The sequence below is a fragment of the Salvelinus fontinalis genome, chromosome 29 (assembly GCF_029448725.1).
Source record: "Salvelinus fontinalis isolate EN_2023a chromosome 29, ASM2944872v1, whole genome shotgun sequence".
Classification (NCBI taxonomy): domain Eukaryota; kingdom Metazoa; phylum Chordata; class Actinopteri; order Salmoniformes; family Salmonidae; genus Salvelinus; species Salvelinus fontinalis.
In genome coordinates this window covers 40906554-40934110 of record NC_074693.1, presented here as the reverse complement: position 1 = coordinate 40934110, position 27557 = coordinate 40906554, and the positions used below count along the sequence as shown (strand labels likewise).

General features: G+C 43.8%; 1 protein-coding gene across 2 annotated transcripts in view; it reads right to left on the bottom strand.

The window, feature by feature from the left end:
* Positions 1–386: 386 nt before the first annotated feature.
* The window catches only part of LOC129827982 (transmembrane anterior posterior transformation protein 1 homolog), a 36106-nt gene continuing 8935 nt past the window's right edge, over positions 387–27557 (bottom strand). For both annotated transcript variants that reach the window (XM_055889335.1, XM_055889336.1), the window contains 12 exons: positions 21086–21204; positions 13216–13378; positions 12120–12255; positions 11797–11894; positions 11623–11692; positions 10927–11007; positions 9875–9984; positions 8806–8865; positions 8608–8676; positions 8259–8335; positions 6952–7118; positions 387–2168 (listed from right to left, as the gene is read on the bottom strand). In XM_055889335.1, the coding sequence (XP_055745310.1) occupies positions 1855–2168; positions 6952–7118; positions 8259–8335; positions 8608–8676; positions 8806–8865; positions 9875–9984; positions 10927–11007; positions 11623–11692; positions 11797–11894; positions 12120–12255; positions 13216–13378; positions 21086–21204 (1464 nt within the window). In that variant the 3' untranslated portion in view covers positions 387–1854. The remainder of the gene's footprint in view (positions 2169–6951; positions 7119–8258; positions 8336–8607; positions 8677–8805; positions 8866–9874; positions 9985–10926; positions 11008–11622; positions 11693–11796; positions 11895–12119; positions 12256–13215; positions 13379–21085; positions 21205–27557) is intronic.

The following is a 27557-nucleotide window of genomic DNA, read 5'->3' as shown; positions in this document are numbered from 1 at the left end:
GAGAGAGCTAGGGCCGGCTCAGCCTTCGAGGTAAGACGCTTAGCCCTCTAATACGTGCTTGGCTGGGGGTGGATTTACACTACCTGAGTCATCGCCCCGTCTGTAGAAGGTGAGGTCATCCATGGTGTGTGTGACCGTCAGATCACCTCAACTGTAAAATAACATCTACTCTACAAGGGTCTCCCCATGTTCATTCATCAATGGAAAAAATCATTATTCCAATAGTGAGGGCGGGGGAAGGGGTGGGCTGGCTGGTGACAGAGAAGAAGGGGATGGAGGTGCAGGAGGGAGTGGGGGGCCTTCGCTCGGACCAGGGAGCACCTGAGGAGACAATTGACCAAGAGATTCCCCTCTCACTCGGTTCTTGTTGAATATTGACGCCACAATTTCAAAATAACTTTTATTTATCATCATCATCATCATCATCCCAAAAAGAGGGCCATTTCATATCATGGTGAAGTTATGAACCAAACATGAAATTAAGTGGACAGTTTTCCATCATTGCTTGCATAAGAACAGTACAAAAAGTGACCCTTGGAAGAGGGTTCAGTGGACGTTCCATGCGCAAAAATACTCTAAAATATTACAACTGGCAGCTCCAAAAATAGATCCTTATTACAATAGTAATTAAAACATTGCATGAGCGTCAAATGAAGAGAAATAGCTCCAAACCCTGTCATCTGTAGCATATTTAAGACAATACGGTAACGTTTCATCAGCGCAAACTAGGGATTCTTGCCATCATAAAATGCTAGTATGAACTTTTCCCAAAAGCAATATGTATGAGTAATACGTGCGGTACTCGCAAACATATAACCATCAAACATGCCAATGAAGGGTACCTTCGGTTCTTTTAAATCAAATTAAAATATCTGTAAAAGAAAGCTCTCAAAAAAAAAATCTCACTTCTGTGGAGATGTTCTTCACACTACCAAATGGAGCTAATACCAGTAGTGATATTTTATACCGCAAAATTCCAATAAACTGGGTAAAGCTTTTTGATTAGCAAATAGCTGGTCCTTTCCAGTAATTTTGATCCAATATGTCCAAATAAAACAGTAGAACATTGACAGATAACTTTGCTCCTCTTTTGCTGTGTATCTGAGAAGAGGCACCAATTTCTCATGTTCCACGTTTGTGTGCACACACACACACACACGTGATGTGTATCTAGCACCCTGGATGACTGACATGGGGTACTGTACTGAAGCCATCGTGCAGCCATCTTGGTACTCCTCCTCCATTGTAAAATAGATTTTAGAAGCTATAGAAATGCATTTATTAATGACTACATTCGTTTTGACACATTTATTCTATTAGACATCTAAATGCATACTTATATTATACTATTAAAACATTTATTACTAAAATGTTATTGTCCCCACTATAACAACAAAACACTTATATACATGTTATTTTGTCATTGAAACATTTAATTGTAATACTGGGGAGGGCCAATATGGCCGACCGGTGGCTTCAAAGCTTCTCAATGGCCAATACATAGCATCAGCAATCCAGGGTTTATAAACATCATTGGTACAGACAACTAGGTTGCTATGAAAACAACAATTCCTCTGGCAGTCTTCCGTTGCTCAACCAACTGCAGTTCTCTTTGTCGAGCCCCATACCCCGCAGGCGAAAAACAGCAAGTACACTTCAATTAAGCAGCCTGTCCCAGAGTCCACAATAACTTACTGTATGTCTAGCTTAATAAATATACCCTGCTTCCGCTGGATTTTGCTAAGAGAGCAGAAGTGCTGAGGAGCGTCTTGCTCACCGCCTCTCCTGAGTGGTTATCACTTCTTTTTTTTTGTGGGGGGTGGGGTCAAAGGTCAATGGAAAGGCTCAGAGGGGTCAATCAATGCGGTTCCCGCATATCGTGAAGCGGTCTACATCCAGCAGGTCGTTTTTAGGGGTCCTGTGCTTGAGCTCTGTGCCTTCCGTCCCATCCCTCTCGGGAGTGGCAGGGGGAGAGGGGGTGAGGGGGTCAGGGTCCGGTTCTGGGCTGGTGGAGGGTCTGGTTGGGGAAGTGGCGGGAGGGGCCATAGTCTCTGCCTGTGGTGTGGGGATGACGGTGGGGGTAGGCTGGGTGGTGACAGAGGGGGGGATGGAGGTGCAGGAAGGAGTGGATGGGGACCGCTCAGACCACGGATCCCCTGACAGATCACCTGATGAGGCAAATGACACAGAGAGAGAGAGGTAGATGTAACACAAACAAACATACTGACAAGCATTACTTGGTAATTTGAGAAAAGTTAGCAACACTAACGGTAAGTAACACTCACACATAGATAGTAAGCAACTAAACAACATCATCATAAACTTCCTTTTTAATTAGATTTGACTTCAGAGTGACCAAATAAACTGGACAACCAACAACATTCACTTATAGAAATAAAAACTTACCTATATCTAAGGGTCAAAAAGACAAATCTACAGTAATACCAGTAGACTCCTCAAGTCCACCCATCATGGCCTTAAATGCCAGTATGCAGTATAAATGGCGTTACATTACACAAGTTAGGTCAGGCAAATAGAATAATTCATACCCTTCGATTTTTATCAAAATATCCTCCAAACACCGGCTTCTCAGGCATTATCACTTTTCTACAATTCAAATAATGATCGACATGTTTTCATAAAAAAACGTTATGTTGATTCATTTATTCATCCTTCCACAAGATACAGTCCCGACACAAATCTAGGGTTGCTAGAGACGCGACCCAGTCGTTCAGTCTTTTTGTTCTGTATCTATGGACGCGACCCATTGTTCAGTCTTGTTGTTCTGTATCTATGGACGTGACCCAGTCGTTCAGTCTTTTTGTTCTGTATCTATGGACGCGACCCAGTCGTTCAGTCTTGTTGTTCTGTATCTATGGACGCGACCCAGTCGTTCAGTCTTTTTGTTCTGTAACTATGGACGCGACCCAGTCGTTCAGTCTTGTTGTTCTGTATCTATGGACGCGACCCAGTCGTTCAGTCTTTTTGTTCTGTATCTATGGACGTGACCCAGTCGTTCAGTCTTTTTGTTCTGTATCTATGGACGTGACCCAGTCGTTCAGTCTTTATGTTCTGTATCTATGGACGTGACCCAGTCGTTCAGTCTTTTTGTTCTGTATCTATGGACGTGACCCAGTCGTTCAGTCTTTATGTTCTGTATCTATGGACGTGACCCAGTCGTTCAGTCTTTATGTTCTGTATCTATGGACGCGACCCAGTCGTTCAGTCTTGTTGTTCTGTATCTATGGACGCGACCCAGTCGTTCAGTCTTTTTGTTTCTGTATCTATGGACGTGACCCAGTCGTTCAGTCTTTTTGTTTCTGTATCTATGGACGTGACCCAGTCGTTCAGTCTTTTTGTTCTGTATCTATGGACGCGACCCAGTCGTTCAGTCTTTTTGTTCTGTATCTATGGACGCGACCCAGTCGTTCAGTCTTTTTGTTTCTGTATCTATGGACGCGACCCAGTCGTTCAGGCTTTTTGTTTCTGTATCTATGGACGTGACCCAGTCGTTCAGTCTTGTTGTTCTGTAACTATGGACGCGACCCAGTCGTTCAGTCTTTTTGTTCTGTATCTATGGACGCGACCCAGTCGTTCAGGCTTTTTGTTTCTGTATCTATGGACGTGACCCAGTCGTTCAGTCTTGTTGTTCTGTAACTATGGACGTGACCCAGTCGTTCAGTCTTGTTGTTCTGTAACTATGGACGCGACCCAGTCGTTCAGGCTTTTTGTTTCTGTATCTATGGACGCGACCCAGCCGTTCAGTCTTTTTGTATCTACTGCATGTACCAGTCGCGACCCCGTCTACTGTATGGACACGACCCAGTCGTTCGTTCTAAATGTTCCATTGCCATACTGGCTGGAAACGTTCTTATCCCTTGCTTGCTAGCTAGCCAACTACGGCTAATTTACAGTCACGTCAAAAAGTGCAGCCAGAATAACAGCGAAGTAGCTGCATCTGCATTTGTTTAAGCTGTTTTCTAGTGACATTTATTTGGATACATCCATAACAATGAGCTAATGATTCACGATTTCGCCTGGTATAGAAAATGTGCTCTCTCGTTAGGACACTGTTGTTCAGAGGAGCTAGCCAACAACACAGCTAACACAATCACTTCAAACTGAAGCTGGAAAGACTGCAAACTAGCTGCACTACATTTGGTTTAACATTTGTATAAATCCATAAAAATGATGCCAGCTGATTCATGATTTCTACTGCCTGAGAACCGCTGCCTGCCACTCCCTCTCGTCCTGACTCCCGACCCCTACACGTTCATTACTATGGGACAGTTGAAGATTGAATTTCAAATGGAGAAACAACGTTGCAAATGTCAGAGAGACAGACAGTAAAGGTTTATGCAAACCTCCACGGTTGAAAACAAAATGTTAGTCTAAAAGAAATGTGAGATCATGTCTAGATGCTTTTCATAGTGACGATCAAGTTTATAACTTCCCTGCCTGGGCTGATGGGACAGTGGATTGCGCAGTCAGATGGAACATAGCAAATAGGCATTTAAACGTCATAGATTTAGCCGGTGGTAACTTGTGGAATAGACACCAGCTGGAATGCGCTTTTAACCAAATCAGCATTCAGGATTAGACCCACCCGTTGCATAAATTCAAATAAAGTCGAGTGAAGTAGAAGAGGCATATCAGCACATGGGTTACTACTCTATGGAGAAAGCCATTTGCCTAAGGCGCCGACATGCTTCACTTGCATATAAAAGAGTGTGTTGCAAATTAGACTTTACCAGGCGAGCAGCAAATCGTGTGTGTATTCCCCAGACTGCATGAAATAAATGTGTGTTCCTCTAAAGGCAACAACACATGAGCAGGGGATACAGCAGGCCTACTTTAGAAAATGCATTGTGGTACTGAACCAGTGGTATAACCATATAATTAGGAATTGGGGTCTGGGGAAGGGTACCAAAAAATGTCTGCAGCATTGAAGGTCCCCAAGAACACAGTGGCATCCATCAATCTTAAATGGAAGAAGTTTGGAACCACCAAGACTCTTCCTAGAGATGGCCGCCCGGCCAAACTGAGCAATCGGGAGAAAAGGTCCTTGGTCAGGGAGGTGACCAAGAAACCGATGGTCACTCTGACAGAGCTCCTCTGTGGAGATGGGAGAGCTTTCCAGAAGGACAACCATCTCTGCAGCACTCCACCAATCAGGCCTTTATAGTAGAGTGGCCAGACAGAAGCCACTCCTCAGTAAAACGCACTTGACAGCCCGCTTGGAGTTTGCCAAAAGGCACCTAAAGACTCTCAGACCATGTGAAACAAGATTCTCTGGTCTGATGAAACCAGGATTCAACTCTTTGGCCTGAATGCCAAGCGTCACGTCTGGAGAAAACCTGGCACCATCCCTGACGCATGGTTGTGGCAGCATCCTCCTGTGGGGGTGTTTTTCAGCGGCAGGGACTAGAAGACTAGTTAGGATCAGGGCAAAGATGAACGGAGCAAAGTACAGAGAGATCCTTGATGAGAACCTGCTTCAGAACACACAGGACCTCAGACAGGGGTGAAGATTCACCTTCCAAGAAGATTAGTCTCTGAATGTCCTTGAACGGCCCAGCCAGAGCACGGACTTGAACCCGATCAAACATCTCTGGAGAGCTGTAGCAACGCTCCCCATCCAACCTGACAGAGCTTGAGAGGATCTGCAGAGAAGAATGGGAGAAACTCCCCAAATACAGGTGTGCCAAGCTTGTAGCGTCATAACCAAGAAAATTAGAGGCTGTAATCTCTGCCAAAAAGTGCTTCAACAAAGTACCGAGTAAAAGGTCTGAATACTTTTGTAAATGTGATTTCTGTTTTTTATTTGTAATAAAATATCAAACATTTCTAAACTTATTTTAGATTTTTTTTTATGTGTGTGTAGACTGATGAAAAAAAAACACATTTAATCAAATTTTAGAATAAGGCTGTAACTTTATAAAATGTGGAAAAGGTCTAGGGGTCTGAAAACTTTCAATAGGCACCTTAAACATATGGCACCTCCAATTAGAACCAAATCGTTATGAAGAACGAGGCAAACTAGTCTGTTAGTATAGTAAGGAATCCATTGGAATCAGGGGGCTAAAAGTAACCTGTTTCACCAGGGCGGTATTCAATAGGCACCACACAGAATGAAACGGACTAAAACTACCTGAACTCGTCCAATAAGAGACGCTCATATCCATTTTCCGACGCAAAACGTTTTGCTACGGTGCGCACTGATGGACGCAGCCCAGAAGAGACAGCTGAGTTGGGTACAGTACAGTTACAGATGGGCTAATTAAGAATAGCAGCGCAAGCGTTCAGTGACTTTCTGACCCCACGTGATATGCATTGGCACTTTAACATTTCACATACTATACTCCTGCTTATTTTGCCTGAAAACTGTGGTTCTGTAAAAATACAGGAGTGAGAAAAGCTTTGATGTGACGTGGTGTCACTTGTCGCGCTAATGCTCTCAGCGGGCTTGTCTGCCATGCTGGAGAAAAAAATACTGAAGCTCTACACACACACACAACTGACAATTTATCTCATTCATCCGCATCGAGCAGCAGTTTCAGTTTTGAATTTCAGTAGCAGTTTCGATGTGGATGAAGGAGAGGCGCGTGTGGAGATGTAGGAGGTCAATTACCCGAGTCGGAACACACATCTGCTTGCTTGAGGCTGGGTTTGGCAAGCTGGGATTGCTAAGAAGAATGAGGAATTGAATGGAACTGAGTGTCTTATTGAGGCTGTATGTGACTGACTGGGTTCAAATCTGGGTCTTCTTCATGCCTTAAGATGGTGTTAGCCCGCTGAGCGAAAGGCTCAGGAAGGAGACACAAGTCTTCATGGTCTCGTGCAAGGTTTTTACCTGTTCCCTAGTCATTATTATAAATGAGATGTTCCCTCGCCTGGTAAAATGAAGGTAAAGGAATATAAATACTAGGGTATTTGTTTGTCACTGGGTACCTGAGGGGGCAGTACACCTGGATGTCTTGCTGGTTCGACTGGGCGTCTTCCCCGGGGCGGCTGTGGGGGGCTTCTCAAACAGCTTGTCCTCCATGTTGGCTCTCTTCACGTACACACACGACTTCCCCAGCAGCACAATACTGTTAAGCACTTTCAGGGTCACCATTCTACACAGGGAAAAGACAAGTAATGATATCCAAGGTGAAAGTGAGAAGAGAAGCAGACTACAGTATAGTCATGTGTGTTTGTTTCCCATTGTGAACAGGTCTACATTTGATTCTATATGGATATACAGATAAGGTATACTGGTATGGCACATATTTGATATTACATTTAAAAAATGGCCAATTCAAAAGTTTCTCAATCTCACCATATCAGGGCTCTACTGTGCGACCATTTTACACACATATGCGCTTAAATATTTAGCTGCGCGACCTGGAATTTTTATTTAGTAACACCAGTGGGCCTACAAAAATTAAGGATTCTAGTTTTAATACCTCAAATGTTTTTCATTGTGCTCCTAAATTTCTTAGTGTTCGCCTTTTTTAAATGTATTTTCTTTTACTTAGGCGCGCACATGCTCCTTGTAGAAAAGGTCTGTGTAGAGCCCTGCGTATTAGGGAATAGCAACACCACCCACAAAAACAGCCATATACCTCACACTGAGTATGAAGGGTTTTTACTGTGGAAAATTAAAGTTAGGCTTTACAACGCTAAGTTCATGGACAGAAAACAGCTCCGGGACGCACTCGGCTTCTGCATATCTGAAGCTTATGATGCATTTGAAATACGATCGAGAGAGACAGCCACATCTAGGTCTGTGTACCAAATGCCCTCCGAGGGCTTTTGCAAGCCGTACTGTGGTCTTCTCACAGATACCAGGGTCTATTGGGAATACAGCTATTTAAAAGAATATCTATCTATCTATATATGGGGGTGAGGGGGTGGGTGGGCACTGGAGATAACAACATTGCATTTCACCTCAGGCTAACTCTTCAGTGGTTTATACCCACAGGGTGAAAAAAAAGAAGTTAAAAAAATAAAAGCCCTAAGCCAAGCAGAGGGCTAACGTGAAGACTCATGCTAAAGTAACTCAATGGGAACAGACTGGCACGGACATCATCGAGGCGCCCCATTTAAATGCGCCTAGGACATAGCGTGAATGCTATGCTCACAAATAACGCTAGCCGTATTGCGGGACTGACGCGTCGGGTTTGTCTACGAAACTCGCGGAAGGGGTGCTATGTATCTATCTATCTGCAAATCATCAAACACGACAGAGAATAAGAACTGGATTTGAGTCTTACCCCATGTAAAAGAGGAACACACAGGAGCAGGACAGGGCTCCCTGTACATTCACTGAACTCATCACCACTCGGATTAGCTGTCAATTACAACATCGAGAAGCTTCAGAAGAAACGTTGTTGCACGTTACAGTTAATCAGAATTCAAATCAATCCAACAAAATGTAGTTACGTCAACCACATTGTCGTGCAACTAATAAACTCCCTTATACAAGACGGAACTGTTAGTTGATCGACATCAATACAAACACAATCAAAAGCATATAATTAGTGCCCACTTAAACACACTGGCCATCTACATATAATGGAAGGTTAACCACTGCATTGGACTGGTGTACAAGGCTGATCTTACCAGGACTGCAAGAGGAAGAGGAATGAAGCCCATTCTTCTGGCTACGGAATCGCTGTAGTCTGTGCAGGCCTGCCCATTGACAAAAAAACAAGCCTCAGCCACACATCGACTACAGCAGTGAACAAAACCCAGATATTGAAACTGTAGGGATAGTGGAGCCGGACGCCTAAATCACTGTGTTCGAGAAGTGCTACGTACGTTTTTCTGCCGACAGCTGATGAGATCGAAGGCCAGGCTGGCTCTGTATTCACTGTATACCTGCGGATACAGAACAGCCATGTTATTATCACAGAGACGAACAGAACACATAGTTTGTTATTATAATGTATCTCTGTGGTTTGATATGAAGCTTGTAACCATCTGCTATGGCTCTGAGAAAAACACTTGATACCATTAGACTAGACCACAAGTGAGTACGACCGACTGGATTTGAAGACCGTGTTAGCCGGCTGAGCTAAAGCCCGGGCAGTTTTCAGGTCTCAGCGAAGGTTACTTGTCACGCCAGAACGGTTCACCAAACCCACCGCCATTACACTCCTCCCCCCTATGACCAACTCCTCCTCGCGGAATCACGGCACCAACGATTCCGACTGAATTCAAACCCGCATCTCCTATTTCGCCACAGGACCGCGTGAGCCCTTCGATCGAAAAGCCTTCGGGTCTTAGGCAAGGTTTCTCACCACACAAGAGCTGGGGATGGGTCGTGATTGACGGTGGGATAGCTCGTTGTTGCGGCTGAGGATGAGAACGTTGCTAGCCCAGTAGCACTATTGGGGCATAATGTGATGTGTTGTGATTTAGAAATAGGGCAGAGGGGAGCGGAGGGACTCGTGGCACGCTACAGAGATTGAGGCACACAGCAGTGTGGGCGGCTAGCTAAACAACAGTGCCACGCTGTACATAAAAACAGGGCAAACCGCTGTGTAATCCTTCAAACATGAACGAAGCAGACCCTCTCCAGTGAACATATATTTCACAGTCACACACCCAGAGGGAAATGTGTTTTCTTAATCAATTTATTCAGTAGATTAATTGAAATTCTTATTCAAGACATTCAAAAGCGCAATGTATTCCTAATGGGGATTGTTGTATTTGTGAACTGTGAATTTCAATTAATTCCTTGAAGTGGGTGAATTAAAAATGGGATTTGACCTCAAAATACACCGTTCCCTCTTGGTGTGCGAGTGTGTGCGACATGAAAGCTTTTCAGTTCCTTTAACTCCAACTCATCGAATCATTAGTTATCATCTGTGTGATCCATCCTTACATCTGCCGTGATCTCGTTGAACTTGGTGATGAAGGCGTGTTTGATGACGTCCACTGCGATCTCTGAGGCGATCACCATGATGACATCAGGTAACAACACCCAGAGATGATCTGGAGACAAGACAACTGACTTGTGAAGTGAATTTCTCAAATCTACACCATTCTTTCTTTACCTTACCGAAAATCTGGTCTTTTTTTTTATTTTTTTTGACTCAAATTGTACATTTAATGATTTCTTTGTTTAATCATATATTGTTTTAGGCTTAGTACAATAAGTTAAACAGTAGTGGATTTGACTTGATAAAATACAATCTTCATATCCATGTGGTGCAGCAAGTCTGCCCAAAATGGTTGTGGATGAGGTCTAGGTTATGCCATAAGGCTCAGATCCTGTCAGAGTACAACATGAGCATCATCACCGTTGCTGACATTCCAAATCTGTCAGGGCCAGCTGACTTTATTAAGAGAGCTGTCAGATAGCGTGGCCTTACTCTCATCACCTCTGTCCTATCAACATCACAATGTCTTTGGGGGTTGAATGGAACAGCTTTAAAAAAAGGGCACCAAGGATCAGGGTGATTTCTTTTTCAACGGTGGCAGTAGCAGCAAACTGTGGGCCTCCTGAGAAGCGGTCTAAGGCAGGGCATCGCAGCGCTAGAGACGTCACTACAGACCCGGGGTCGATCACGGGCTGTATCACAACCGGCTGTGATCGGGGGTCCCATAGGGATTAGCCCAGTGTCGTCCGGGTTAGGGGAGGGATTTGGCCGGGGGGGGGCTTTACTTGGTTCATTGCGCTCTAGCGACTCCTTGTGGCGGGCCGGGTGCCTGCACGCTTTCCCAGGTGCACAGTGTTTCCTCCAACACGTCGACCTTCGCCTCCTGAGCCCGTCGGGGAGTTGCAGCGATGAGACGAGATCGAAATTGGGGAGAAAACGGGGGTAAAATAAAAAATCTAAAAAAATCTAAAAATCACCCGTTCTTGTGAACATAATAAAATGGATCCAAGAATTTCCTTTGCATGTTTCGCTGTAGTGTGTGTGACATGGTTACCTGGGCTCCATGAGAACTGCTCCATGTTCCTGAGGCAGACGATGAGAAGGAGCACGTAGCTGGTGAACCGTTCCTTGATATCTAAAATGCAAATACATACATATTCGTTACTACCTAATACTTAGAATCATGTACCAACACCACTATGTAATATCAACAAAAAAGGGCAGCCATTTTTCCCCATGTACTTTCAAAGCCACATACATCATTTGGCATAAATATCCCATTCGTTGGGATCCTGTGTGGTTTGGAAGCAAGTGTAACTTGCTAAACAGACTGGGTCTTCAAAGACGCAAGCAAATTGCAAAAGGGGGGGGGGGGAATAGGAAATGATTCAAGCTTATTTTCAGGTCTTTGCGTTCCTGCAGAGTGACAGCAACAAAGATGAAAACATGCAGCCTGCAGGCACAAAGAGGAAGAGTTCAGCATGCATTCAAATCTATGGCGCATTTCTTCCGTGTTATCAAAGCTGAATAAACAGCTCCGATTGCCGCTTCAAAAGGACGAGAGAGAGAGAGAGAGAGAGAGAGAGAGAGAAGGCTTAACCCATCGCATAGAGAGAAAAAAAGACTCCGAGCAAAGAAAATGTCTAACATGTAGAGCGTTTTGAATCAGAGAAATAGTGTTAGAAATAATGTCCATAGCACAATTAAAATGTACAGTGTAATGCCCATGGCACAAGTTACAGTAACTTACCACTGTTGGACATCTGAAAGAGGTTATTCTTCTCAAACTTCTTGAACACACTTCCTTTGATCTCCACAAACTGTACATGCAGGAAATGCAGGAAATACAGGAACATGTATTTGAGTGTCCGCTACATTTTAGGATTACGTGTGTGTGTGTGTGTGTGAGTGCGTGCACACTCACGTTGTTGGACATCATGATGGTGAGCAGGGACTTATTGTGGGAGTTGAAAGCCACGTTGAGCGTTGACGCCTGGACCATGATGAGGATGGCATGCAGGACTGAGACAGAGGCTCAGGAAAACACTGAACGTGGTGACAATAGCATCGGCTGCAGTAAGGGGTGGGTGTTTGAGTGAGCGTGTGTGGACTCACATTATTGACATATCAAAAAACAACAACGCTAACTGAAAGGTGCCGCCTGTAAGATGATAGAAGTCGAGGTGTCACACCTTCCTACAGTAGAGTTCTTCCTGTGTGCATTTCCTAGTTCTCCATGAAGGATACAGACGTAGAATACAGCCATGATGAAATGGGGGATGACCCCAATGCTGTCTCTCTTCCTCTCTTTGGGCTCGGTGGCCGTCCAGTAGAGAGCGTCAAGGATGTCTTGGCCAAACGACGAGAACAGCCTGTCGGCTACCTAAACAGGGAAGGCAAGTAGTTCAAGTCAAGTTAAGCATGGGTTAAGGATGTGACTTGCGACGTGTAAGTGATACAACGGGCGATAGACTATGACAGATTACCAGCGCTTAACTGTATGTCACTTCGCCGAATACAACAGGTGTTGTGGGACATCTTTAAGGGACTGATAATGGTGAAATGCTTACTTACATGCACTTAACCAACAGTGCAGTTGAAGAAAGAGAGTTAAGAAAATAATTTACTAGATAAAATAAAGTAAAAATAAACACAGTAGAATTACATAACAATAACGAGGCTATATACAGGGGTTACTGGTACCGAGTAAATGTGCGGGGGTACAGGTTAGTCAAGGTAATTTGTACATGTAGGTAGGGGTAAAGTGACTATGCATAGATGATAAAGAGCGAGTAGCAGCAGTGTAAAAACAAAGGGTGGGGGTGGTCAAGGTAAATAGTCCGGGTAGCCATTTGATTAATTGTTTAGCAGTCTTATGGCTTGGGAGTAGAAGCTGTCAAGGAGCAGTTTGGACCTAGACAAGGCGCTCCAGTACCGCTTGTCGTGCGGTAGCAGAGAGAACGGTCTGACTTACGTGACTTGAGTCTATGACAATTTTTTTGTATGGTTTATAAAATCGGCACACCCTTAGTTACCAACAACCGGATGCATGCGGTTCAGGGATACAGCTAATTCAACCTAGCTTCCTTTATCGCTGAAAACAGGATGTGGGAACTCCACTCAGACGTCTTTTTACGCCAGCTACAACACTTTTTTCCCTAATAACAACCATTTCAGATGAAACAGGGTATCCGAGGCCCTAATCAAATACTTCAGCCATCAATAATAGATTTTCCTTGACGTAGGCCTACTCACTGACCTAACGCGACTGGACCAGTGAAAGCTAGAGAGTGGAACCATTTGATCGCATTCCTACAACAGCTCTAAATCCAACCCATTGTACCTCCAGCATGTTGTAGATGATGTAGAGTTTGATGACGGACTGTCCCCGGATCAGGTGGTACATCATGCTGTAGTCCACGTAGTGCATCATGGAGTAGCACAGCACCATTATCAGTCCCTTCAAGATGTCACACACCTGGGCCGGCTGCAGCAGGCGAGAGCCACTGGCAGAACAGACACACACGTTACAAATAGAACCTTGAATACATCTGCATGTACACACACACAGCCTAGTCATACATCTGCATGTACTGTATGCATGTACACTAGCGGTCAAGCGGTTTAGAACACCTACTCATTCAAGGGTTTTTCTTTATTTTTACTATTTTCCACATTGTAGAATAATAGTGAAGACATCGAAACGATGAAATAACACATATGGAATCATGTAGTAACCAAAAAAAGTGTTAAATCAAAATACATGTTATATTTGAGATTCTTCAAATAGCCACCATTTGGCTTGATGACAGCTTTGCACACGCTGGGCATTCTCTCAACCAGCTTCACCTGGAATGCTTTTCCAGCAGTCGTGAAGGCGCTCCCACAAATGCTCAGCACTTGTTGGCTGCTTTTCCTTAAGTCTGTGGGACGACTCATCCCAAACCATCTCAATTTGGTTGATGTCGGGAGATTGTGGGGGCCAGGTCATCTGATGCAGCACTCCATCGCTCTCCTCCTTGGTAAAATAGCCCTTACACAGCCTGGAGGTGTGTTGGGTCATTGTCCTGTTGAAAAACAAATGATCGTCCCACTAAGCGCAAACCAGATGGGATGGCGTATCACTGCAGAATGCTGTGGATGCCATGCTGATTAAAATAAATACAATCAGACAGTGTCACCAGCAGAGCACCCCCACACCATAACACCTCCTCCGCCACCTCCTCTGCTTTACGGTGGGAAATACACATGCGGAGATCCGTTCAACCACACCACGTCTCACAAAGACACAGCGGATAGAACCAAACATATCCATTTTGGACTCCAGAGCAAAAGACACATTTCCACCGGTCTAATGTTCATTGCTCATGTTTCTTTGCCCAAGCAAGTCTCTTCTTATTGGTGTCCTTCAGTAGTGGTTTCTTTGCAGCAATTCGACCATGAAGGCCTGATTCACCCAGTCTCCTCTGAACAGTCAATATTGAGATGTGTCTGTTACTTGAACTCTGAAGTATTTATTTGGGCTGCAATTTCTGAGGCTGGTAACTCTAATGAACTTATCCTCTGCAGCAGAGGTAACTCTGGGTCTTTCATTCCTTTGGCGATCCTCATGAGAGCCAGTTTCATCATTGCGCTTGATGGTTTTTGTGACTGAACTTGAAGAAAATGTCAAAGTTCCTAATTTTCTGGATTGACTGACGTTCACATCTTAAAATAATGATGGACTGACATTTCTCTTGGCTTATTTGAGCTGTTCTTGCCATAATATGGACTTGGTCTTTTACCAAATAGGGCCAGCTTCTGTATACCACCCCTACCTTGTCACAACACAACTGATTGGCTCAAACGCATTCAGAAGGAAAGAAATTCCACAAATTAACTTAAGGCACACATGTTAATCGAAATGCATTCCAGGTGACTACCTCATGAAGCTTAAGTTGAAGTCGGAAGTTTACATACACTTAGGTTGGAGTCATTAAAACTCGTTTTTCAACCACTCCACACATTTCTTGTTATCAAACTATAGTCTTGGCAAGTCGGTTAGGACATCTACTTTGTGCATGACACAAGTCATTTTTCCAACAATTGTTTACAGACAGATTATTTCACTTATAATTCACTGTATCACAATTCCAGTGGGTCAGAAGTTTACATACACTAAGTTGACTGTGCCTTTAAACAGCTTCGAAAATTCCAGAAAACGATGACATGGTTTTAAAAGCTTCTGATAGGCTAATTGACATAAAGAGTCAATTGGCGGTGTACCTGTGGATGTATTTCAAGGCCTACCTTCAAACTCAGTGCCTCTTTGCTTGACATCATGGGAAAATCAAAAGAAATCAGACAAGACCTCAGGAAAAAAAAAATTGTAGACCTTGACAAGTCTGGTTCATCCTTGGGAGCAATTTCCAAACGCTTGAAGGTACCATGTTCATCTGTACAAAAAAATAGTACGTAAGTATAAACACCATGGGACCACGCAGGCGTCATACCGCTCAGGAAGGAGACGCGTTCTGTCTCCTAGAGATGAACGTACTTTGCTGCGAAAAGTTCAAATCAATCCCAGAACAACAGCAAAAGGACCTTGCGAAGATTCTGGAGGAAACAGGTACAAAAGTATCTACATCCACAGTTAAACGAGTCGTATATCGACATAACCTGAAAGGCCGCTCAGCAAGGAAGAAGCCACTGCTCCAAAACCACCATATAAAGCCAGACTACGGTTTGCAACTGCACATGGGGACAAAGATCGTACTTTTTGGAGAAATGTCCTCTGGTCTGATGAAACAAAAATAGAACTGTTTAGCCATAATGACCATCGTTATGTTTGGAGGAAAAAGGGGGAGGCTTGCAAGCCAAAGAATACCATCCCAACCATGAAGCACGGGGGTGGCAGCATCATGTTGTGGGGGTGCTTTGCAGTAGGAGGGACTGGTGCACTTCACAAAATAGATGGCATCATGTGGAAGGAAAATTATGTGGATATATTGAAGCAACATCTCAAGACATCAGTCAGGAAGTTAAAACTTGGTCGCAAATGGGTCTTCCAAATGGACAATGACCCCAAGCATACTTCCAAAGTTGTGGCAAAATGGCTTAAGGACAACAAAGTCAAGGTATTGGAGTGGCCATCACAAAGCCCTTACCTCAATCCTATAGAACATTTGTCAGCAGAACTGAAAAAGAGTGTGTGAGCAAGGAGGCCTAAGAACCTCACTCAGTTAAACCAGCTCTGTCAGGAGGAATGGGCCAAAATTCACCCAACTTATTGTGGGAAGCTTGTGGAAGGCTACACAAAATGTTTCGTGTTAGGCAATGCTACCAAATACTAATTGAGTGTATGTAAACTTCTGACCCACTGGGAATGTGATGAAAGAAATAAAAGCTGAAATAATCATTCTCTCCACTTTAATTCTGACATTTCACATTCTTAAAATAAAGTGGTGATCCTAACTAACCTAAAACAGGGAATTTTTGTAGGATTAAATGTCAGGAATTGTGAAAGCTAAGTACATTTCAACTCAGTCTAAGGTGTATGTCAACTTCTGACTTCAAATGTAGTTGAGAGAATGCCAAGAGTGTGCAAAGCTGTCATGAAGGCAAAGGGTGGCTATTTGAAGAATCTCAAATCTAAATTATATTTTGATTTGTTTAAAACTTTTTTGGTTACTACATGATTCTGTATGTGTTATTTCAGAGTTATGTCTTCACTATTATTCTACAATGCAGAAAATAGTAAAAATAAAGAAAACCCTTGAATGAGTAGGTGTTCTAAAACTTTTGACAAGTAGTGTACACACATCCTAGTCATACATGCACACAGCCTAGTCATACATTTGCATGTACATGCACACACAGCCTAGTCACACATCTGCATGTACACACACACACAGCCTAGTGACACATCTGCATGTACACACACACAGCCTAGTCACACATCTGCATGTACACACACACACACACAGCCTAGCCACACATCTGCATGTACACACACACACACACAGCCTAGTCACACATCTGCATGTACACACACACACAGCCTAGCCACACATCTGCATGTACACACACACACACACAGCCTAGTCATACATCTGCACGTACTGTATGCACACGTACACACACAGAGCCTAGTCATACATATGTACGCATGTACACACACAATCTAATTACATTAGTGACCACAATTTAGTAGGCCTAGTGCTTGTGATCACACTGTTGTGAGATATGACACAGTGAACATTGGGATCTTGGTTGGCTGTTAGCTTCATGCACTATTAGGCTATAAGGTCAATGTCAGGACAGGAGTCATGTGTGCCGTGTCAAAGTAGTTTAATACCCACAGGGGTTGTCAAGGCACCAGTAGAACGACTGTGTCCAGGTCTTTTGAGCATCCGGGACTATTTGTTATTGGCTGATGTTAATGCTGCTCGTTATAAACATTATAAATAGAAACTTTTGTGAACTCGGGGGTTGATCGGGGTTGGATGTAACATCGAACACATTCAACCGATGATGAGTTGGTGGGGGGGGGGGGGATGAATGAAGTAGCTAACCAAATCTGTTACATTAACACATATGTAATGTAAGCTACACCAATAATGAGTAGGAGACTCGAATGGTAAATGGCGCGCAGCATGAGAGCATGCTAGGGGAAGACCGACAAATCCATAGGGCTTTTGAGTCTCTGTTGGGGAGTAGAAGGTCAAGACATGGAGCTAGTTATGTGAAAGGCTACTAAATAGACGGATCTACCGTAGATCTAAGCTAGTATAACTGCTGCATACTAGCACCTTAGTCCTTTGCATGCCCACCACTTTACTACGTATTACTCAAACTAAGGCCGGATTTCAAATCGATTGCAGACGTTGGATTTCTGGACAGCTCTTTCAAGCGTGTGTTTGATTTGTACAGCAGCCCGTCCCGAATGGACGGAGCTGACTTTGCGATATTCAAGAATCCACTACGTGCAATAGATTGAATAACGGCATAAAACCCCACAAATGAGACTATCCATCAAACACCCTCACCTTGGTGAACTTAAAGACGTTGCCAAAAAAGCTTCCTAAAAGGGAGTGGGAGGAGGAGAAAAAAAACACACCTTTAGATTTCTCCATGCCTGCGGTATGACTTAGAATAACCATTCACAAGGGGATCGGCCGGGGAGGTGCAAAACATCACAGTAGCTCAGTCTGTCTGTCGGGAGGTTATTTTGGGAAGGTGGCAGTGGCGCTGGGGTGAGAGAGAGGGGCTTGAGTTCAGACAGTGCAAATTAGAATGCTTTAAAATCAGGTGTCTGATCTACTTCCCAAATTGTGTGCAGTGGGCATTGAAGTATGAAGGGAGGCAAACAACATCAGCTTCATAATCTTCGTTATCATAAAAGTTACGGCAAGATGGACTTCGATAAATACAGGGGGGGGCCTGGAAGATTTCTTTCACTTATTCAATCATTTAGAGATCAGTGATAACCTCAAACGAGAGGAAGAAGGAAGCATATGCTATATCATATGCCAATTCATACTGGGGCATAAACAAGAAGAATTCACTGCTGGTGCTCTGGCACCCTCTACTGGCCGCACTCACACAGCACTTTGGCACATTCTAGTGGACCTTCGCAGAGGAGTGACCAGTGAATGACCCATAACATGACACTGCTTAGGCTATTAAAGTAAAATGCACGATGAGAGAGAGTGTACTCTCTGTCCTGCCAGTGTATGTTAGTGAATGCCAGGCCCTGTGTAACGCTGTTCCCCTGGCACAGGCACCAGCCATCACCATGAATCTGATAGCCCCCTAGCTGACTAACTGCAGCTCAGGCCAACAACAGAGGTGTGTGTGTGTGTATAAAGGTCAGTCATGCTTCGCTGCCATGCAGACAGACACAAAAGGGCATGCTGCATCATCAAACGGCTCTCACAAAGGCCACAGCCATCAGCGCTGAGCTGTGCTGTGCGAGAGGAACAGTTTTTCAGGACAAAGTACTGGAATACGTGTTATTAGCGGAGGTGTGGAGTTTTGGCTAAGCCTCTCTTGGGGCATCTCAGATCTGAAAGATTGAGTGTGCCGACAGCTGTTCGTCAGTTAAGACATCGTTTTTAACTATTGAAATTACAATACATCCTCTTTGGCCTGACACGACTTCCAAAAAAATGACAGGGTAAGGTCAAAACAGACCAAAAAAATGACAGGGTAAGGTCAAAACAGCCCCAAAAAATGACAGGTTAAGGTCAAAACAGGCCAAAAAAATGACACTCAAAGATTTTTATTTATTTATTTTACCGTTATTTTACCAGGTAAGTTGACTGAGAACACGTTCTCATTTGCAGCAACGACCTGGGGAATAGTTACAGGGGAGAGGAGGGGGATGAATGAGCCAATTGTAAACTGGGGATTATTAGGTGACCATGATGGTTTGAGGGCCAGATTGGGAATTTAGCCAGGACACCGGGGTTAACACCCCTACTCTTACGATAAGTGCCATGGGATCTTTAATGACCTCAGAGAGTCAGGACACCCGTTTAACGTCCCATCCGAAAGACGGCACCCTATACAGGACAGTGTCCCCAATCACTGCCCTGGGGCATTGGGATATTTTTTTTTTTAGACCAGAGGAAAGAGTGCCTCCTACTGGCCCTCCAACACCACTTCCAGCAGCATCTGGTCTCCCATCCAGGGACTGACCAGGACCAACCCTGCTTAGCTTCAGAAGCAAGCCAGCAGTGGTATGCAGATATAGGAGTGGACTTGGCAAATAACCTTTGCAATTCATACTCATTTTCTGGATAGAGTGGATAAGGTACATTAACATGTTTTCAAGCTAAGGAATTCAAAACAGCACATCTTGAACTCTGGAGTGCCATTTGAGGTGTGGTCAAACATATCACTTATCAGTTCCTTTTTTGTTGTATGTTTACCTAGAAAATACCTCAGTAAAGCTAGTAGTCAGTCACAGTGCCTGAATACGGCTTCTGTGTCCGTGTGGGGATTGAGAGAGAGTGAGGGTGCTGAAACTCGAGGCGTAGCGCGCTCAAGCCATCTGTCGACGCAATGCCTTTTCCTGAGCATCTGCAGCGCACAGCTATCGCCAATCCACTACCACAGGCCCCGGCAAGCTGCAGGCCTCCATAAAAATAAATCAGCTACTGCTTTCCCTTCAGTTAGGCCTACATACTCTGACATTATGCATTCCGTACACACTCTGGAGAGAGATTGTTCAGACAGGAGTCCTCAAGCAAGCAGGGAGAACGGCACATTGTTGGTGTGTTGTAATTTGATGTCAAGCATTTCAACAAGACTGGAGCGTTGATATACCGTGGGAAATCGGTTTGGTGGGCCAGTCTTGAAGAAACCATGTCCACTATGTATATGAGCCCTTGCAGGGAAAGCGTACAGTTTAGTATACGTGTTGCCATGGCGAGCACAGCCCTGTTTGTGAACACTACTTAATCCAAAATGGCGCCTCGGTGGCTTTAGCATGGAGCATGAAGAACACAGCACAAAGCTGCATATCAGGACAAACAAGATGGAGAAACTCTATTTCTTATAAATGATAAAGCTGTGGCAGACGTGAGACTAGCGTACCTGCTCCGATTGCAGTAGGGGCATACGTTTGCCCTGCAGGGAAAGAAGGCAAGGGAAGAAAGTGACCTTGGTACAGACCAGCCACAGGCAAACCGAGTGATTACAATACTTACTGTAAAGTATACATAAACCTAGCTTACGTATGTATCCGTCTTCTGAAGGGCCAAATTCTAACTAGATACACTACATGCAAATCTCACTGATATCAGGGTGTGATTTACATGAAAGTTTGAGTGACACTCAAAGTTAGGATTATGCCCCAAGTGCAATTCACTTGGGGAACTAGGTCTATTTTCTGGGAAAGCTGGGTGATATATTGCCCTATACATGTTTCCCCATTCACCACTCCTGTTGTAAACTTAAATTCCAAGAACATAGTGCAAAGAATGATCTGTCATAGATAGATATGGTAGTGGTCACAAAACACGGATATTTACAATCGAATCATGCAGTGTTTCTTTGTCAGTGCCAGAGCTGCGTTCAGCAGGGCTCCACTTTGCGGAACGTTCAGATAGAAACACATCTGGTAGAACAGACACGCATTTCAGATCCATTCACTGCATTTCTATCTGCAACGTTCAGTACGGAGCACCCACTGAAACGTGACCCAGAGTGTGTGTGTGTGGGCTCACCCGAGGCTGCAGCAGGGCAGGGTGAGGAGGTGTAGCAGGGCCAGCAGCACCCGGAGGGGAAGCAGCGTGAACACGTAGAGGAAGGCATCCAGACACAGGAAGAAGCCAAAGATCATCAGCTGTAGGGTAGAACACAACACACTCAGGTAAAACATGGCTGCTTGATCCCACCTACAAATAGAGCCAGTGTCTGTGTGCGTGTGTGTGTGTGGCTACGAAGGCAACGTTTAAGTTTAGAGCGTCAGTGTTCGTGTCTCTCCATCTCTACAGAATGGCATGTTTGTCTGTTGACAGGGCAAGCCGTATATACAGAGCAAAAATATAAAACACAACATGCAACAATTTCAAAGAGTTACAGTTCATATATAAAAGGAAATCAGTCAATTTAAATAATTCAATTGGACCCTAATCTAGGGATTTCACATGACTGGGAATACAGATGTGCATCTGTTGGTCACAGATACCTTAAAAGAAAGGTAAGTGTGTGGATCAGAAAACCAGTCAGTATCTGGTGTGACCACCATTTACCTCGTGCAGCACGACACGTCTCCTTTGCATAAAGTTGATCATGCTGTTGATTGTGGCCTTTGGAATGTTGTCCCATTCTTTTTCAATGGCTGTGCGAAGTTGCTGGATATTGGCAGGAACTGGAACACACTGTCATACGTCGATCCAGAGCATTCCAAACATGCTCAATGGGTGACATGTCTGGTGAGTATGCAGGCCATGGAAGATCTGGGACATTTTCAGCTTCCAGGAATTGTGTACAGATCCTTGCGACATGGGGCCGTGCAATATCACGCTGAAACATGAGGTGGCGGATGAATGGCACGACAATGGGCTTCAGAATCTCGTCAGGGTATCTCTGTGCATTCAAATTGACATAGATAAAAATGCAATTGTGTTCGTTGTGTGTAGCTCATGCCTGCCCATACCATAACCCCACCGCCACTATGGGACACTCTGTTCACAGCGTTGACAACAGCAAAACGCTTGCAACGCCATACAAGGGAAGGGGTCTGTCAACTGCCCAGTGCAGTTTAAACCAGGATTCATCTATGAAGAGCACACTTCTCCAACGTGCCAGTGGCCATCGAAAGTGAGAATTTTGCCCACTGAAGTCAGTTACGACGCCGAAGTGCAAGCAGGTCAAGACCCTGATGAGGATGACGAGCACGCAGGTCAGCTTCTCTGAGACGCTTTCTGACAGTTCGCGCAGAAATTCTTCAGTTGTGCAAACCCACAAACATCAGCTGTCCAGGTGACAATCCCGCAGGTGAAGAAGCCGGATGTGGAGGTCCTGGGCTGGCGTTGTTACACGTGGTCTGCAGTTGTGAGGCCGGTTGGACATACTGCCAAATTCTCTAAAATGATGTTGTTGGCACTTATGGTAGAGAAATGAACATTCAATTTTCTGGCAACAGCTCTGGTGGACAATTCTGCAGTCAGCATTCCAATTGCAAACTCCTTCAAAGCTTGAGGAATCTGTGGCCTTGTGTTGTGTTACAAAACTGCATATTGTCCCCAGCACAAGGTGCACCTGTGTACTGATCATGTTGTTTAATCATGATCAGGTGGATGGATAATCTTGGCAAAGGCGAAATGCTCACTACAGGGATGTAAACAAATGTATCATCTTTGACCTTCTGTTACTTTCGCACTCATCATTATTCACGATTCATTCAGGATTATATGTAATCATGGTACTGTCGCATCCACATTAATGTAGAAGTGTTTAGAAAAATATATTCTTATTTACAATAAAAGTTACAATACATTATTTACCTGACAAAATGACTACAGACCCATAGCATTCACATCTGTAGCCATGAAGTGCTTTGAAAGGCTCACATCAACACCATTATCCCAGAAACCCTAGACCCACTCCAATTTGCATACCACCCTAACAGATCCACAGATGATGCAATCTCATTTGCACTCCACACTGCCCTTTCCCACCTGGACAAAAGGAACTCATATGTGAGAATGCTATTAATTGACTACAGCTCAGCGTTCAACACCATAGTGCCCTCAAAGCTCATCAATAAGCTAAGGACCCTGGGACTAAACATCTCCCTCTGCAACTGGATCCTGGACGTTGACGGGCCGCCCCCAGGTGGGTAGGTAACAACACATCAGCCACGCTGATCCTCAACATGGGGGCCCCTCAGGGGTGCGTGTTCCGTCCCCTCCTGTACTCCCTGTTCACTCATGACTGCACAGCCAGGCACGACTCCAACACCACAATTAAGTTTGCTGATGACAACAGTGGTAGGCCTGATCACCAACAACGATGAGACAGCCTATAGGGAGGTCAGAGACCTGGCCGTGTGGTGCCAGGACAACCTCTCCCACAACGTGATCAAGACAAAAGAGATGATTGTGGACTACAGGAAAAGGAGTACCGAGCACGCCCCCATTCTCATCAACGGGGCTGTAGTGGAGCAGGTTGGGAGCTCCGCCATCCCCCCAAAAAACTATTATTATCTATTCATAGTCACTTTAATAACTCTACTTACATGTACAGTTGAAGTCGGAAGTTTTCATACACTTATGTTGGAGTCATTAAAACTCGTTTTTCAACCACTCCACAAATTTCTTGTTAACAAACTATAGTTTGGGCAAGTTGGTTAGGACATCTACTTTGTGCATGACATAAGTTATTTTTCCAACAATTGTTTACAGACGGATTATTTCAGTTATAATTCACTGTATCACAATTCCAGTGGGTCAGAAGTTTACATACACTAAGTTGACTGTGCCTCTAAAGAGCTTGGAAAATTCCAGAAAACGATGACATGGTTTTAAAATCTTCTGATAGGTTAATTGACCTAATGAGTCAATTGGAGGTGTACCTGTGGATGTATTTCAAGGCCTACCTTCAAACTCAGTGCCTCTTTGCTTGACATCACGGGAAAATCAAAAGAAATCGGCCAAGACCTCAGAAAAAAATTGTGAACCTTGACAAGTCTGGTTCATCCTTGGGAGCAATTTCCAAACGCTTGAAGGTACCACGTTCATCTGTACAAACAATAGTACGCAAGTATAAACACCATGGGACCACGCAGGCGTCATACCGCTCAGGAAGGAGACGCGTTCTGTCTCCTAGAGATGAATGTACTTTGCTGTGAAAAGTGCAAATCAATCCCAGAACAGCAGCAAAGGACCTTGTGAAGATGCTGGAGGAAACAGGTACAAAAGTATCAAGATCCACTGTAAAACGAGTCCTATATCGACATAACCTGAAAGGCCGCTCAGCAAGGAAGAAGCCACTGCTCTAAAACCCCCATAGAAAAGCCAGACTATGGTGTGCAACTGCACATGGGGACAAAGATTGTACTTTTTGGAGAAATGTCCTCTGGTCTGATGAAACAAAAATAGAACTGTTTGGCCATAAAGACCATCATGTTTGGAGGAAAAAGGGGGAGGCTTGCAAGCCGAAGAACACCATCCCAACCGTGAAGCACGGGGCTGGTAGTATCATGTTGTGGGGGTGCTTTTCAGCAGGAGGGTCTGGTGGACTTCACAAAATAGATGGCATCATGAGGGAGGAAAATGATGTGGATATATTGAAGGAACATCTCAAGACATCAGTCAGGCAGTTAAAGCTTGGTCGCAAATGGGTCTTCCAAATGGACAATGACCCCAAGCATACTTCCAAAGTTGTGGCAAAATGGCTTAAGGACAACAAGGTCAAGGTATTGGAGTGGCCATCACAAAGCCCTGCACTCAACCCTATAGAACATTTGTGGGCAGAACTGAAAAAGCGTGTGCGAGCAAGGAGGCCTATAAACCTGACTCAGTTACACAAGCTCTGTCAGGAGGAATGGGCCAAAATTCACCCAACTTATTGTGGGAAGCTTGTGGAAGGCTACCTGAAACTTTTGACCCAAGTTAAACAATTTAAAAGGCAATGCTACCAAATACAAACTGAGTGTAAACTTCTGACCCACTGGGAATGTGATGAAAGAAATAAAAGCTGAAATAAATCATTCTATCTACTATTATTCTGACATTTCACATTCTTAAAATAAAGTGGTGACCCTCACTGACCTAAGACAGGGAGTTTTTACGAGGATTAAATGTCAGGAATTGTGAAAAACTGAGTTTAAATGTATTTGGCTAAGGGGTAAGTAAACTTCCGACTTCTTCAACTGTACATATTATCTCAATAACCTCGACTAACCGGTGTCCCCACACATTGAATCTGTACCGGTACCCCCTGTATATAGCCTAGACTCTCTATTGTCATTTTACTGCTGCTCTTTAACTACTTGTTACTTTTACTTCTTATTCATATTTTTTAAACTGCATTGTTGGTTAGGGGTTTGTAAGTACGCATTTCACTGTCTACACCTGTCGTGTTCGGCGCCTGTGACTAATAACATCATTTGATTCTATTGGGAACAAAATAATCTGAAACCCCACCAAAACGAACTGCGAAGGCATCCAACATGTTTGTAGAGTCACAAGCTTGATGTAGTCATTGCTTGCTGGGAATATGAGACTGAATACTAAACCTTTGACTACTTTATTTATACGAATTCAATATGTTTTGTATTACTTTCTCTGAGCAATTGTATTAGTATAAAATAATTCCCAGTTTTTCTTGCATACAATGTAGCTCAGTATTTGAATGATTTATTTTATACTGTCATTATTGCTCATCTTTATCAAGGCCAAGGGTGACAATAATTTCAGACCCCACGGTACCTTCTCAAAAGGCAAATGCCATATCATCTCATGATGAGAGGGAGGGAAGTGTGCGAGCTCCAGTGTGTCCTGCGTTAGCCTCACAAACACCAGCAGTCAGGGGGTTGCAACACTTCCTGTTTCCCACCAGGAAGTAGGTAGTGGCAGTTGGGTTGGCTAACAGAGTCACAAGTCATCCTTTCATTGGCCTGTCACTGGCTGGGGGAACTTCAGCTACTCCAGGCAGAGCTTCTAGAGCCAGAAGGTCACAATGCTCTGTTTACACACATTCCTCAGTTGCCAAAGACTTGGAATGATATAGCTAACCAATGAGGGTTAGAAGGGGACGTAGATTAGGCTAAGTGAAGACTGATCTTCACTGACGTTCACTGTCTCAATGTGAATGTCTGTAGGAGCACCCTTGCCCAAGGGCAAGGGTAAAATCGAAAAGGAAAAATTGCAAATGTGTTGGCTGAGGTCCATTTGATATCCATATTAACAGTAGTCCCAGAATAGTACCTCAAGGCACATACAAGAGTGGTATCAACGTTTGAGGAGACTGAGATGTAGGCGAGTCAGGCTGCCTCTTTCTGGGATCAGACTCTAGTACAGAGGTTTATTGTTCCCAGATGAGTTTAGGAGCATGTTTGTTTATATTCTCAATGGAATCTGTTACAACATCACCATCTAGTGGCTGTATAGACACTAAATCAGCCGTATTACGGCTATGACAGCATACTGAAAAACATTGTGTTGCAATAGGCAATACATCATGCAAGTGACGTGGCAATTAGCCTTGTAGTTTTTTAATTTTGTAGGTCTACACACTATTCTTTGTAGATCAATACAAATGACCAATTTGTGTCAACTGTATAACAAATGCTATGTGAACATCAATACAAAAATAGAATAAGAATAACTTACTTTCACTGCTCTTGGAAACACCAGATGCACCAGGACATTATCAAGGGCAACGCTGAACAAACACTGCTGGACTGACCTGTGTGTGTGGTTATACCTCTGGGTCTCTGTTTTGTGTGTGTGTGTGTGTGTGTGTGTGTGTGTGTATATAGGTGCCTGAGCAACAGAGAAAACAGAAGCAGCTGCATCACCACTTTCAAAATAGGGGTGCAATGTTTACATGTTTTTGCACCCCCACTTTTTTACCATAATATTATAAAAATCCATTGGGTAATTTGTCGTTTTCATTGATTAATATTGTTTTGAGCTGGTCTGTATTAAAATAGATATGTGCATTTTATATATGATATAATTAATTATATATAATTATATCAAAAAGATGAATGGTTTTGACCTTGCTTTGCTCCTGCGCACACCGTTTACAGTGCACTTAAAAAGCACTAGTTGCACCACTGAGGTTTAAAATGAAAAAGAGCAACTGCAAAATAAAATCGTTTTTCTATTTCGTTGTGCTGTTACATTTGTATCGTTGTTTCATGTCCGAAGGTGTTGGTCCAAAGGTGTTGTCACATATAATTTGAGCTGCGTGCACCATGAGCAAATTCATTGTATTATCTCACTTTGCCTGTTAAAACCATTATGAGCAGATGCATGTCTGATTAGGTTTTGTCGTAGCACAGACTGACTCGGAGTAACCTTCCATTGACCTACCTAAGGTTGCACCCTTAGCAGAAAACTGCATGTCCGGTAGCTCGTGGGCTGTTAATGAGTAGCTCGCAAGTAGATAGTGAGAAATAATCAGTAGGCCTAATAATTTAACCCCATTCTGCATTTTTGTCATCTATACCCCAACTTAAAT